The following is an 11,970-nucleotide window of genomic DNA, read 5'->3' as shown; positions in this document are numbered from 1 at the left end:
AAATCTATGACAAAGCTTTTAGATTTTGACTGACATTATATCAAGTATAGATTAACTTGAAGGAGAATTGACACCCTTCAATATTGAGTATTCTGTCAATGGAGCATCTTCTAATTTGTGAGTTATCTTTCATGTCCTTCAGTATAATTTTTTGTTTTTCGTGTTTTTTTTTTTTTTTTTTGAGATGGAGTCTTGCTCAGTTGCACAGGTTGGAGTGCAGTGGCACAATCTTGGCTCACTGCAACGCCTGCCTCCTGGGTTCAAGCAATTCTCTTACCTTAGCCTCCTGAGTAGCTGGGATTACAGGTGCACACCACCATGTTCAGCAATTTTTTGTGTGTGTATTTTTAGTAGAGGCAGGGTTTCACCATGTTGGCCAGGCTGCTCTCGAACCCCTGACCTCAAGTTATCCACCTGCATTGGCCTCCCAAAGGTCTGGATTTACAGATGTGAACCACTGTGCCTGGCCTAGTATCATTTTTATAACTTCTTTATCCTCTAAATTTTTTTTTTTTTTTGAGATGGAGTCTTGCTCCGTACCCCAAGCTGGAGTGCAGTGGTACAATCTCGGCTCACTGCAACCTTCACCTCCTGGGTCCCGGTTCGAGCAATTCTCCTACCTCAGCCTCCCAAGTAGCTGGGACTATAGGCACGAGCCACCATGCCCAGCTAATTTTTGTTTTTTGTTTTTTGGTTTTTTTTGATAGAGACAGGATTTCACCATGTTGACCAGTATGGTCGTGAACTCTTGACCTCGTGATCCGCCTGCCTCACCCTCCCAAAGTGCTGGGATTACAGGTGTTAGCCACCGAGCCCGGCCTATTCTCTAAGTTTCTTACAAATGTTTGGTAATATTGCTAGTTATGTACTACTGTGAATTTTTTTCTATTGCATTATTTAATTGGCTATTGCTGGTATATGTAAATGTAATTGATTTTGTTTTAAATCTTGTATTTAGAAATGTGTTGATCTGTCTTGTTCTAACAGTTTTATGTACATGCTCTTGAATGCTTTATATGACAAAGATATGATCTACAAATAATGAAAACAATTTTCTTTCTTTCAAATCCTTATACCTCTTATTTTTATCTTATCTAGTTGGATTGGCTGGGACATTACACAGTGCTGCATAGAGGGAGTAAAGGCAGCCAACCCTGTGTTTCTTCTGATTTTAGGAGGATGCTAGTTACATTTTGTCATTTAAGAATGGCAAGTATTTGACAGATCACTTTTATCAAAATATCTTGTAAGTTTTAATGGATAGCTTTTATTAAATATTTTACTAATAGCTATGTCATTTAAAATTTTTGAATAAGGCTAGACGTAGTGGCTCATACCTGTAATCCCAGCACTTTGGGAGGTTGAAGTGGCTGGGTCACTTAAGGCCAGAGTTTGAGACCAGTTTGGCCATCATGGCAAAACCCTGTCTCTACTAAAAACACAAAAATTAGCCAGGAGTGGTGACATGCACCTGTAATCTCAGCTACTGGGGAGGCTGAGGAAAGAGAATTGCTTGAATCCAGGAGGCAGAGGCTGCTGTCAGCTGAGATCGTGCCACTGCATTCCAGCTGGGCAACAGCGTGAGACTTTTGTCTCACAAAAAATAGTTTAGGCCAGGCGTGGTGGCTCATGCCTGTAATCCCAGCACTTTGGGAGGCTGAGGCAGGCAGATTACCTGAGGCCAAGGGTTTGATACCAACCTGACCAACATGATGAAACCCTGTCTCTATTAAAAATACAAAAATTAGCTGGGCCTGGTGACAGGCACCTGTAGTCCCAGTTATTCAGGAGGCTGAAGCAGGAGAATCACTTGAACCCTCAAGGCAGAGGTTACAGTGATTCCAAAACTACAACACTGCATTCCAGCCTGGGTGACAGAATGAGACTTTGTCTCAAAAAATATTGAATAAATGTTGAGTTTTATCAAATACTAGATAATCATATGGTTGTTTAATTGGCTGATGTGATAAATTATATTAATATGAGCCTATTCTCTTCTCTTTGCTAAGATTAACATCTGACTTCCAGGACCTCATTCTACTCATATGTCTAATGTATTTCCTTATTTCAATATACTAGTGTCTTTACATTCTCTTCTCTGAACAGACGAGCTAAACAAAAACTTGAATTCCTTTCTTTGATAGCGTCTTCATAAGGCATTCTTCATATCTGCCTGAACACAGAAGGAAAGTTCTAGTATTGTGATCGTTTTACAAATGAGGAAGGTGAGGCTTCAAGTGATGAAATAACGTGTTCATGTTCACACGGCAAGTAAGGGCTGGTTCTAGAATTTGAATTCAGACAACCCAACCTGCAGGATGTTCTTCTAGGATCGGAGTGTCCTTAAGGGGCAGAATTTCTTTCCTGTTCAAAAAGTTTTCTGCAGCATCACAGTTGACTAGGTAGGGATGGTGTCCTGATGGGGCTGGAGTTTCCTGAGGTGTCAGAGGCACTGGAAGGTCTAAGTAACTTTGGATGACTAGAATGCTCTAGGAATCAGAGTGACTTGGTACACTAAGCTCTTCCTCTGGGCAGCGTGGGCATTGTAGTGAGACTGCATCTGATTAGCTGGATGTGGTGGTGCGTACCTGTTGTCCCAGTCATTCAGGAGGCTGAGGTGGAAGAATCACTTGAGCCCAGGAGTGTGAGGCTGCAGTGTGTTATGATCACACCACTGCACTGCAGCCTGGGTGACAGAGCAAGACCTTGTCTCAAAAAAAGTGTATACATGGCCGGGCACAGTGGCTCAAGCCTGTAATCCCAGCACTTTGGGAGGCTGAGGCGGGTGGATCACGAGGTCAAGAGATGGAGACCATCCTGGTCAACATGGTGAAACCCCGTCTCTACTAAAGATACAAAAAATTAGCTGGGCATGGTGGCACGTGCCTGTAATCCCAGCTACTCAGGAGGCTGAGGCAGGAGAATTGCCTGAACCCAGGAGGCGGGGGTTGCAGTGAGCCGAGATCACGCCATTGCACTCCAGCCTGGGTAACAAGAGCAAAACTCCGTCTCAAAAAAAAAAAAAGTGTATACATATATGTGTGTGTGTACACACACACACACATGATCCTATAGGGTTGAATAACCTAGAAGGTAGGGTGTTCATGTGCTCAGAGTAAGCTAGGATTTATGGTATTCAGGGCAATCAGTGTGTCCTCATAGAGACCTCATCCACTGGAGACTCAGGGGGTCCTTGTATGGTCAGAATAGTGTCTTCTGGGTTTGCCTCGTAGGATCCTTTTTTTTTTTTTTAAGACAGAGTCTCACTGTCACCCAGGCTGCAGTGCAGTGGCATGATCTTGGTTCACTGTAACCTCCACCTCCCAGGTTCAAGCGATTCTCCAGCGTCAGCTTCCTGAGTAGCTGAGACTACAGGCATGTGCCACCATGCCTGGCTACTTTTTTTTTTGTATTTTTAATAGACAGGGTTTCACCGTGTTGGCCAGGCTAGTCTTGAACTCCTTGCCTCAAGTTATCCACCTGCTTCAGCCTCCCAAAGTGCTGGGATTACAGGCATAAGCCACCATGCCTGGCATCTTGTAGGATTCTAAAAGGTCAGAGGACCCTGGGGAACAGGATATTTAGAGGATTCCAAGAAACCACATAGGATCAGATGAGATCTTAACAGTGAAAGTCAGAGAGTCTGGGTGACTTGGAGAATCCTGGGAAGGCAGGGGTATTGGACAGACAGGGTATCAAGGCAGGCAGGTGTTCTGGGCCTACAGGCATTTTTATTATGTCAGAACACTTGAAGTATCCTTACATCATCACCGGCTTTGAGGTCAGCCTGTTCTGGAAGATCACATTGCTCGTATGCGTGTTTTGAAGGTTGGTCTGGCTGTGTGATTCAGAAACTCCTAGACGTGCTGGGAGTCAGAGCTGTGAAGATTTCCAGGTAGGTCAGCATATCCTTTTGGTATCTGAATGTGAGAGATCAAGGTTTTCTGGAGCTCAGGTGGTCCTTGAAGGTTTGGATAGACTTGAATGGACCTATCATGGAGTAGAGTGTCAAGGTATTCTTGTACAATCAGAGCATTTTTAGGAAGTCAGGGGGTTCTAGATGAGCAGAGTGTGCTAGGCAGGGGTGAGAGTATGCAGGAAGTCACCATATTCTCGCAGTTCTGGGGATATGTATTCTACGGAGTGTCTTGCAGGGAATAGAACCCTTGAGAGGACAGAATTTCTTGAGGCTTAGAATAATCGCCTGTTGGATCCAGGGGGTCCTAGTTGAAGTTGTGCTGGGCTGTCTGCATGTTGGGAAGGTGAGCAGTGACAGTGATTAGGGTGCCTACTGACAACTCTAGGACTGAGACATCCAGAGTACACTGGAAGGTTGGAGAGTGCTGGCATTAAGACATCCCATATGTTAAAGGTATGTTGGATGGTCAGAGTGCTTTGGTAGGCCAGGATATGTCTTTACTTCGTCAGCATGTCCTGCGGGTCAGGCGAGTGTGGTCACGGTATTTCCTGGCTTGGGAAAAACCACACTGAGTGGTTTTTCAGTGTCAGTATTCACTTTGGAAGATTCAAGCAAGCGAGGGGCTCTTAATTGGCAGGAAGACAAGATACCCTTAACTGTCTAGATTCTGTAAGGTCAGGAATTCCTTAAAAGGTTAGAATTTCCCAAATCTCACCATGTCCTTGTGGTCTGGGTGTCTTAGAGGGTCATGGAGTCCATGTGAGCCCAAGCTATCATGGTGACTTTAAGGTACTGAGGTCACTGCCCCTTGGAGGGTCTGTGTATCCTAGAGAGTGAATGTATCCTCAGTGCTCTTGGGATTCAAGGACCTGACAGGGCCAGAAATGGGTACTCCCAGGCAGTAGGGTGCATTGTAATTCAGTTTCTCTTGTGAGTCCGAGCTGACTGCATGTCACTGGGTCTTGCTATGTTAGGACTGCCGTGGGGTTCAGGGTGCTCTAGGGGGTCGTAGTGTGTCATAGGGTAGGAGGAGAAGGATTGGTATTAGAGCAGTGCTTCTCAACTTCACTGTTGGTATGGACTGAATGTTTGTGTCCCTCCAAAATTCATGTTGAAGTCCTAACACCCAATGTGATGGTATGTGAAGGTGGGGATTTGGGGAGGTGATTAGGTTTAGATGAGTTCATTAGGGTGAGACCCCATGATGGGAATAGTGTCCTTACAGGTAAAGGAAGAGAAACCAGATCTGGTTCTTTCTCTGCCATGTGAAGGCAAGTGAGAAGACAGCCACCTGCAAGCCAGGAAGAGAGCCCTCATAGGTGAGCCTAATAGGCCGACCCCTTGATCTTAGACTTCCAGCCTCAAGAACTGCGAGCAGTAAGTCTACTGTTTCAGCCACACAGTCTCTGCTATTTTGTCAAGGCAGCCCCAGCTGACTAAGACCCACATACACTCGGTTCCCCTGGAGATCTTGTTACAGTGCAGACTGTGACTCAGTGGGATGGAGTTGGGGCCCCGGGTTCTGCATTTCCAACATACTCCCGTTGCTGCTGCTGCTGCTGATCCATGGACCACACTGTAAGCACTGAGATCCTAAAGGATTCTGATTTCCTGTCTTGAATCATCAGGATGTTTCTAAAGGACCTGTATGACGGCATGACTGTGGGAATCAGACTGTCCTGTGGGCACAGTGTGTTCCAGGGGCGGTCCATGTGTCCTCATCAGGTCAGTGTGGCCTGAGAAGTAGAGGTGAAGTGTTTGGGTGTCAGTGTGTCCTGGGGGATCCTAAGGTCCTGGGCTGTCACACTGTTCTTAAATGGTCAGGGTGTCCTGGGGATGTCAGAATGTACTTTCTGGGTCTAAGTAACCTCAAGGGACAGAGGACTATGGGACTGGGCCATCCTGACTGCTCAGGGATTCCCGGTGTCAGGATTTCCTTGAAGAATCAGAATGTAGTGTGTCACGGGAATCTCAGTCTCTTTCCGAGTCCTGAAGTCTGAGGTGGGGTGGGGGTCAGGATGCATCTGGAATGCAGGTGTTCCTTAGGTCAGGGTTTTCAGAGGGTCCGGGTGACCTTGGAAGGTTATGGTGTCCTGGGGGTCCTGGGTGAATGAGGAGGTGGTGTTTGAGGGAGGAAATCAGAGAGTACTTGAGAGCTAAGGTGTCCTGGAGGCCCATTCTCCTGAGCGGGTTCAGGTTGGCCTGAGCAGTGGCTGGTGCATTCTGAACTATCAGGGTATCCAAGAGGGGCTGGCATGCACTTGTGACTCTCCTTTCTTAATTTCCTGGAAACAGGTCCTTGGGTATCACCCCCATACTGAGATACCAGGCAGGCCCCGATCCTGGGTCCCCTTCCCCCATTCTTTGTTCCTCTACCCACAGTGGGGTTCTGAGGAGGGGTCTCAGGAGGAATGCATTTTTCTCCTCCTCTCCCTGCCTGCTCCCAGGAGGGGATTTAACAGGACAAAAGAATCCGGTCCTCTGGGAATACGAGCCCTTGGCCTCAGTCCCTGGACCCTCCGACAGAACACCTTCCCTCATCCGGCTTGTGATCCTCCCTGAGCAAGGGGGCTCTGGTGACCGTGTGGTGATTGGATGGGCCCACAGGGGCGAGGAGGAGGTCACTCCTCCAAGACTGAGGGGTGGTATGGGAAAATAGGCAGCTGACGGAACAGAGCAGCATCCCGGTGGAGAGAAGGGGCAGGCAGAGAAAAGTAGGGTCAGAAACAGAGCAACCGGTGAGGCCAAGCCAGGAGAATGAGATGACACTCAAGCCAAGGAATGGGGAATTAGGAAATAATTAGAAAAAACGCAGAGACAGTAAAAAAGTCCAAGATAGCTACCTGCACCTACACACACATTCAGAGACAGAGACCCAGGGAGTGGCATACCCAGAGGGAGAAGTTGGGGGACAGCAGGTGTGGGGAGGACCTGCGAAGCAGAGGAATCTTGAATCAGAGATTCAGGGACACTTGGTCCCCACGGTGAGCCATGGAAGCAGAAAGGAGGAGCCTGCCAGGGAAGCCGGAGAAGGGGCGAGTCTGCAGCAGCCTCCTGCTGGAGAGACACCCGGCCGCCGGGACCCTGACCACCATGGTGGGTGAGTGACTGTCCCAGAGTGCCTGGGTCCCTGAGGAGGCAGCGGGTGTGAGGCTCAAAGCATAGGCTCCGTGAAGGTTAGGAGGAGGAGTTAAAAACAGAATCTGGGCCGGGCGTGGTGGCTCACGCCTGTAATCCCAGCACTTTGGGAGGCCGAGGTGGGCGAATCACAAGGTCAAGAATTCAATACCAGATTGGCCAACATGGTGAAACCCTGTCTCTATTAAAAAACTGAAAAATTAGCTGGGCATGGTGGCTCGTGCTTGTGATCCCAGTTACTTGGGAGGCTGAGGTAGGAGAATTGCTTGAACTGGGACCCGGGAGGTGGAGGTTGCCCTGAGCCAAGATCGCACCACTGCATTCTAGGCTGGGCTACAGAGCGAGACTCCATCTCAAAAAATAATAAATAAATAAAAATAAACCCAGAATCTAGCATGTGAAAACTGTGGGAACCTTTGAAAGTAAGGGACCAGAGCACCCCTTGGCTTTATAGACTGGGGAACTGAGCCTTTGGAAGGAGGGGCGGCCAAACAGCTCTCATCGCAGTGCAGGTGTGAGGCAGCTGCCTCTGTCCCCTCACTCCTGACCTCAAAGTTTGTTAGCCCAGGGCACTACCTTCTCTGATGAAGGGAGCTGGAGGGGCCAGGGCTTTGGGTCCAGGGAGAGCAGGCTCAGTGTGTGTGTCCCCATGGTGGACAGTGAGCTTTAGGAGGGGCCGCACCCTTGGGTCCCCATGGGGATAGTGCCTCAGCTCCAGACATCTTTTCTTGGTATGCACCCTCCAGGTGTGTCCTTTTCCCTCCCTATTCTCTCCTCCCAGCAGCTCTCAGACTAATTAGTGTGGGGGCTTAGGGAGCCTGTGGGGAGGAGAGGCAAGCCTTTCCCACGAGCTCAAGTTCCTGCAGCCTGGTGGCTGGGCCAGGGCAGGGTCCGAAGAAGATGAAAAGTAAGTAGGGAGGGTATGTCTGGGTGGAAAGGGGGGTGCTCATCTTCCCAGGTGAGGGGTGCAGGAGGATGGCAGCAGTCTGAAGAAAGCGCAAGTTGAACATGAGCCTCGCCAGCCGGGGACAAGCACTGGTGTCTTCCGTGAGCAGCTGGGATGGTTGCTGGGTGCAGGTCCAGGCAGCAGACCCGCAGAGTGAGCCTCAGGTGGTCGTGTGTGTCCAAACAGGGGAATGCACATGGCGGGGCATGTGTCTGGAGGTGCATTAGGAAGTGGGCAGATGACAGAGTTGCATGTAGACGGGGCGTGAGGCACTGGGGCCAGGAATGAGTCTGAGGGCGTGCCCTATGTAGACAGCACAGTCTGGTGTCAGGGACTAAGAGGCAACCAGGGGCCGAGGCTGAGCAGGGTGCAGGAACCAGGCTATGGCAGTTAAAAGATTCCTGGTGGGGCAAGGCAAATGAAAGTGAGGCAGGGCTGGGTGTGGTGGTTCAGGCCTATCATCCCAGCACTTTAAGAGGCCAACATGGGAGGACTGCTTGAGCCCAAGAGTTTGAGACCAGCCCGGGCAGCAGAGCAAGGCCCCATTCTAAAAAATTTTTTTAAATTGGTTAGGTGTGTTGGTGCACACCTGTAGTCCCAGCTACTTGGGAGGCTAAGGCAGTAGGGTCACTGGATCCTAGGGGTTTGAGGCTGCAGTAAGCTGTGATCACATCACTGCACTCAAGCCTGGGTGACAGAGTGAGACTCAGTCTCAAAAAAAGAGAAAATAAAGTAAGAGTGGAGCTGCACAGGAAGCATTGAGCGGAATCCAGGACTGGTGCATGTGGTCCAGCACCGAGGAGCGTCCTACTCAGAAGCTGCTTCTCCCTTCTCTCCCTCCTCAGACTTGAGTGCTCCACCCTCCAGGAAGCTCCCCAGTGCAGGAGTAGGGAGACCAAGGTTCTCCCCGCAAGGAGGACAGAGGGGCCACCCACACTCCCGGCGTCGCCACCGCACCACCTTCAGCGCAGTGCAGCTGGAACAGCTGGAGTCAGCCTTTGGAAGGAACCAGTACCCAGACATCTGGGCCCGAGAGAGTCTCGCCCAGGACACTGGTCTCAGTGAGGCCCGAATCCAGGTGATGCTCAGGATCCCTCCTCCCTCAGGGAAGAAATGCAGATTTCTTTGGTGCTTTCATAGAATGTTAGGCATTATAAGCCTAAGCAAAATGGTCACCAGAACACAGGCCTCATCTGACCACCAGCATCAGAGCATCTGCATCGAGAATATCCCTTGAGTTTAACCCTAGCTGTAAGCTAATCTAACTTGAATTTCAACGCCTTCCCCCAATTTTTAATAGTGATGCCAATTCTGGCTGGGTGACGTGGCTCATGCCTGTAATCCCAGCACTTTGGGAGGCCAAGGTGGATCACCTGAAGTCAGGAGTTCAAGACCAGCCTGGCCAACATGGCAAAATTCCATCTCTACTAAAAATACAAAAACCTTAGCCGGGCATGGTGGTGGGTGCCTGTAACCCCAGCTACTCTGGGAGTTGAGGCAGAAGAATTGCTTGAACCCAGGAGGCAGAGGTTGCGGTGAGCCGAGATCATGCCACTGCACTCCAGCCTGGGTGACAAGAGCGAAACTTCATCTCAAAAGAAAAAAAAGAACCACAATAATGATGCCAATTCCAACAGAAATTCAATCCTAACTGAACCTTGTCCCTAACCATAGCCTTGAAACTCATCCGGCCCGATGCTCCCTCAATCCTAACCACAGAGTTGGTTAGCCGTAAGGGTAAACCCTACCCTAAATCCAAACTTGTCTATAATAATTAGATTTATCCAGTCTTAATGGCTAAACATAACCCTAGGGGAAACGTCCCATTCTCTGGAGAAGGGAAACATCATTGTTACCATAGTCATCTCCTTGTTGGAAGCTGACATTTCTTACTCGCCTAGAGCGGTAGAAATGGGCACATTTGGACACAGATTGGGGATAAGTCTGTGGGTTCCTGAATCAGCAGACCGGGCTCAGCCAGGCCTTGTGGAAGGGCTTTACTGCCTCTGGCCATGCTGGAGAGGCCTGCTCCCTGTCCCTGCACCTCTTGTCATTGGAGCAGGGTGTCTGTCACCACCTGTTTGAGGTATAGGCTCTGATGTGTTTGCTCGCCCTTTTCAGGTCTGGTTCCAGAACCGCAGAGCTAAGCAACGGAAGCAAGAGCATTCACTGCTCCAGCCCCTGGCCCATCTGTCTCCTGCCACCTTCTCTGGCTTCTTGCCAGAGTCCCCTGCTGGCCCCTACTCCTATACAACGCCACCTCCACCAGTGACCTGCTTCCCTCACCCCTACAGCCACGCCTTCCCCTCCCAGCCCTCCACAGGAGGCACCTTTGCTCTGCCACACCAGTCTGAGGACTGGTACCCTACCTTGAACCCAACCCCTTCCGGCCATCTGCCCTGCCCCCCGCCCCCTCCCATGCTCCCCCTCAGCCTTGAGCCATCCAAGTCCTGGAACTAAGGACAAACAAGCACTGCTAAGGTGATCCCCAGCCTGTGACTCTCGTGAAAAAACAAGGAAATGGGGTGGCTTCCTTTTCTTCTGTGGTTCATGAAGCAGATGTATGGTGAGGGTCAGCTCAACGATTGGGAATTTAAAAATGGGAGATCGTGGTGAATTCTTACTGCAGTGATTAATGGGGGAAATCTGGGGAGGTGAGCTACTGGAAGAGGCAGGGAAAGATGTCTCCATGGAGCTGCCTGGTGAAGGGTGATACTGACGGAGACAGTTTCTGGGGAGTGGAGATGATTGAAGGGCTAGGATGTTGGGCCTTCATTAATTGAGATCATGACTGAAGAACATCCAGCTCTTTCTGGCTGATTTCAGTAAGGCTTTTGACTTAGAGTCTACCTATACATCCCTTCCCCATCGCCCACCCGCCATCCCAATCAGTCACTCACTTTTGTTTATTCATCTCTTGAGAGTGCCCCCTCCTTTCCATTCCAGCAGACCCTTGGCTTTTTCTGGCTCTGTATTTTCTGACTTATTGTCCACATAGATTCCCTTAGCTCTAGTCTGTCCCACTTCCAACAAACCTGTGGAATTTCTGAACATCAAGGAATGCTCTCCAATGTCTTATAAAAAAAACACATAAATAAGGTTTGATTAGTTTGGCCTGTAGAAGTCTTCAGCATCTGCCTTTGACTAACTTTTTAAATCAGCGGCACATTTTAACACATGTGGTTTCTGACAGAGAAGAAACCATTCTATTTAGGGCAAACATTTCTAAGACCAAACCATCTGAGGCTGATAAGGGGTCATTCCCAGGAAGGGACCTGCCTTGTCTGGAAATGCCTTGGTCTGAGCCTTCTCAAAAGAAACACCATGGAACCTAGTTCATGGCACAATTTTTATACCATATTGCTTATGATGCACTTATTTTACTCATTATTTACTTATTTATATGTAGGCTTACCTCTCTTATTGGCAGGTTCACAGAAGAATATTTTTAACATTTTTCTTTTTTCTTTTTATTTTTGAGATTGAGTCTTACTCTGTCACCCAGGCTGGAGTGCAGTGGCAAGATCTCAGCTCACTGCAATCTCTGCCTCCTGGTTTAAGCAATTCTCCTGCCTCAGCCTCCCGAGTAGCTGGGATTACACATGTGCACCACCATGTCTGGCTAATTTTTGTAATTTTAGTAGAGACAGGGTTTCATCATGTTGGCTAGGCTGGCCTCGAATTCCTGACTTCAGGTGATCCACTCACCTTGGCCTCACGAAGTGCTGGGATTACAGGCATGAGCCACTGTGCCTGGCCGATTTTAAAATTTTTAATATTTACTTCTTGTGTCTCTAGATACGATTTTTATTCTTGGGTCTTTTCCTTTCCCTTTGCATCCCTCTCGTCTCTTCAACTCCTCTCTCCTGTCCCATCCCTGCTATCCATTTACCGGGAAGGAAGTTTCCCTGTGCCTGCAGCCTGGCTCTCCAACCCACAGCAGGGTTACCTTCCGCAGAAGCAGGGC

General features: G+C 48.9%; 1 protein-coding gene across 1 annotated transcript; it reads left to right on the top strand.

The window, feature by feature from the left end:
- Positions 1 to 6,592: 6,592 nt before the first annotated feature.
- Positions 6,593 to 11,427, top strand: PROP1 (PROP paired-like homeobox 1). Its single transcript, XM_003732291.6, has 3 exons — positions 6,593 to 7,019; positions 8,849 to 9,081; positions 10,125 to 11,427. The coding sequence occupies exons 1-3, from the start codon at positions 6,911 to 6,913 to the stop codon at positions 10,461 to 10,463; spliced, it is 681 nt and encodes a 226-aa protein (XP_003732339.3). The 5' UTR covers positions 6,593 to 6,910; the 3' UTR covers positions 10,464 to 11,427.
- The last annotated feature ends 543 nt before the right edge of the window (positions 11,428 to 11,970 follow it).

The sequence above is a fragment of the Callithrix jacchus genome, chromosome 2 (assembly GCF_049354715.1).
Source record: "Callithrix jacchus isolate 240 chromosome 2, calJac240_pri, whole genome shotgun sequence".
In the NCBI taxonomy this organism is placed as follows: Eukaryota; Metazoa; Chordata; class Mammalia; order Primates; family Cebidae; genus Callithrix; species Callithrix jacchus.
This window is presented reverse-complemented; position numbering and strand designations above follow the sequence as displayed.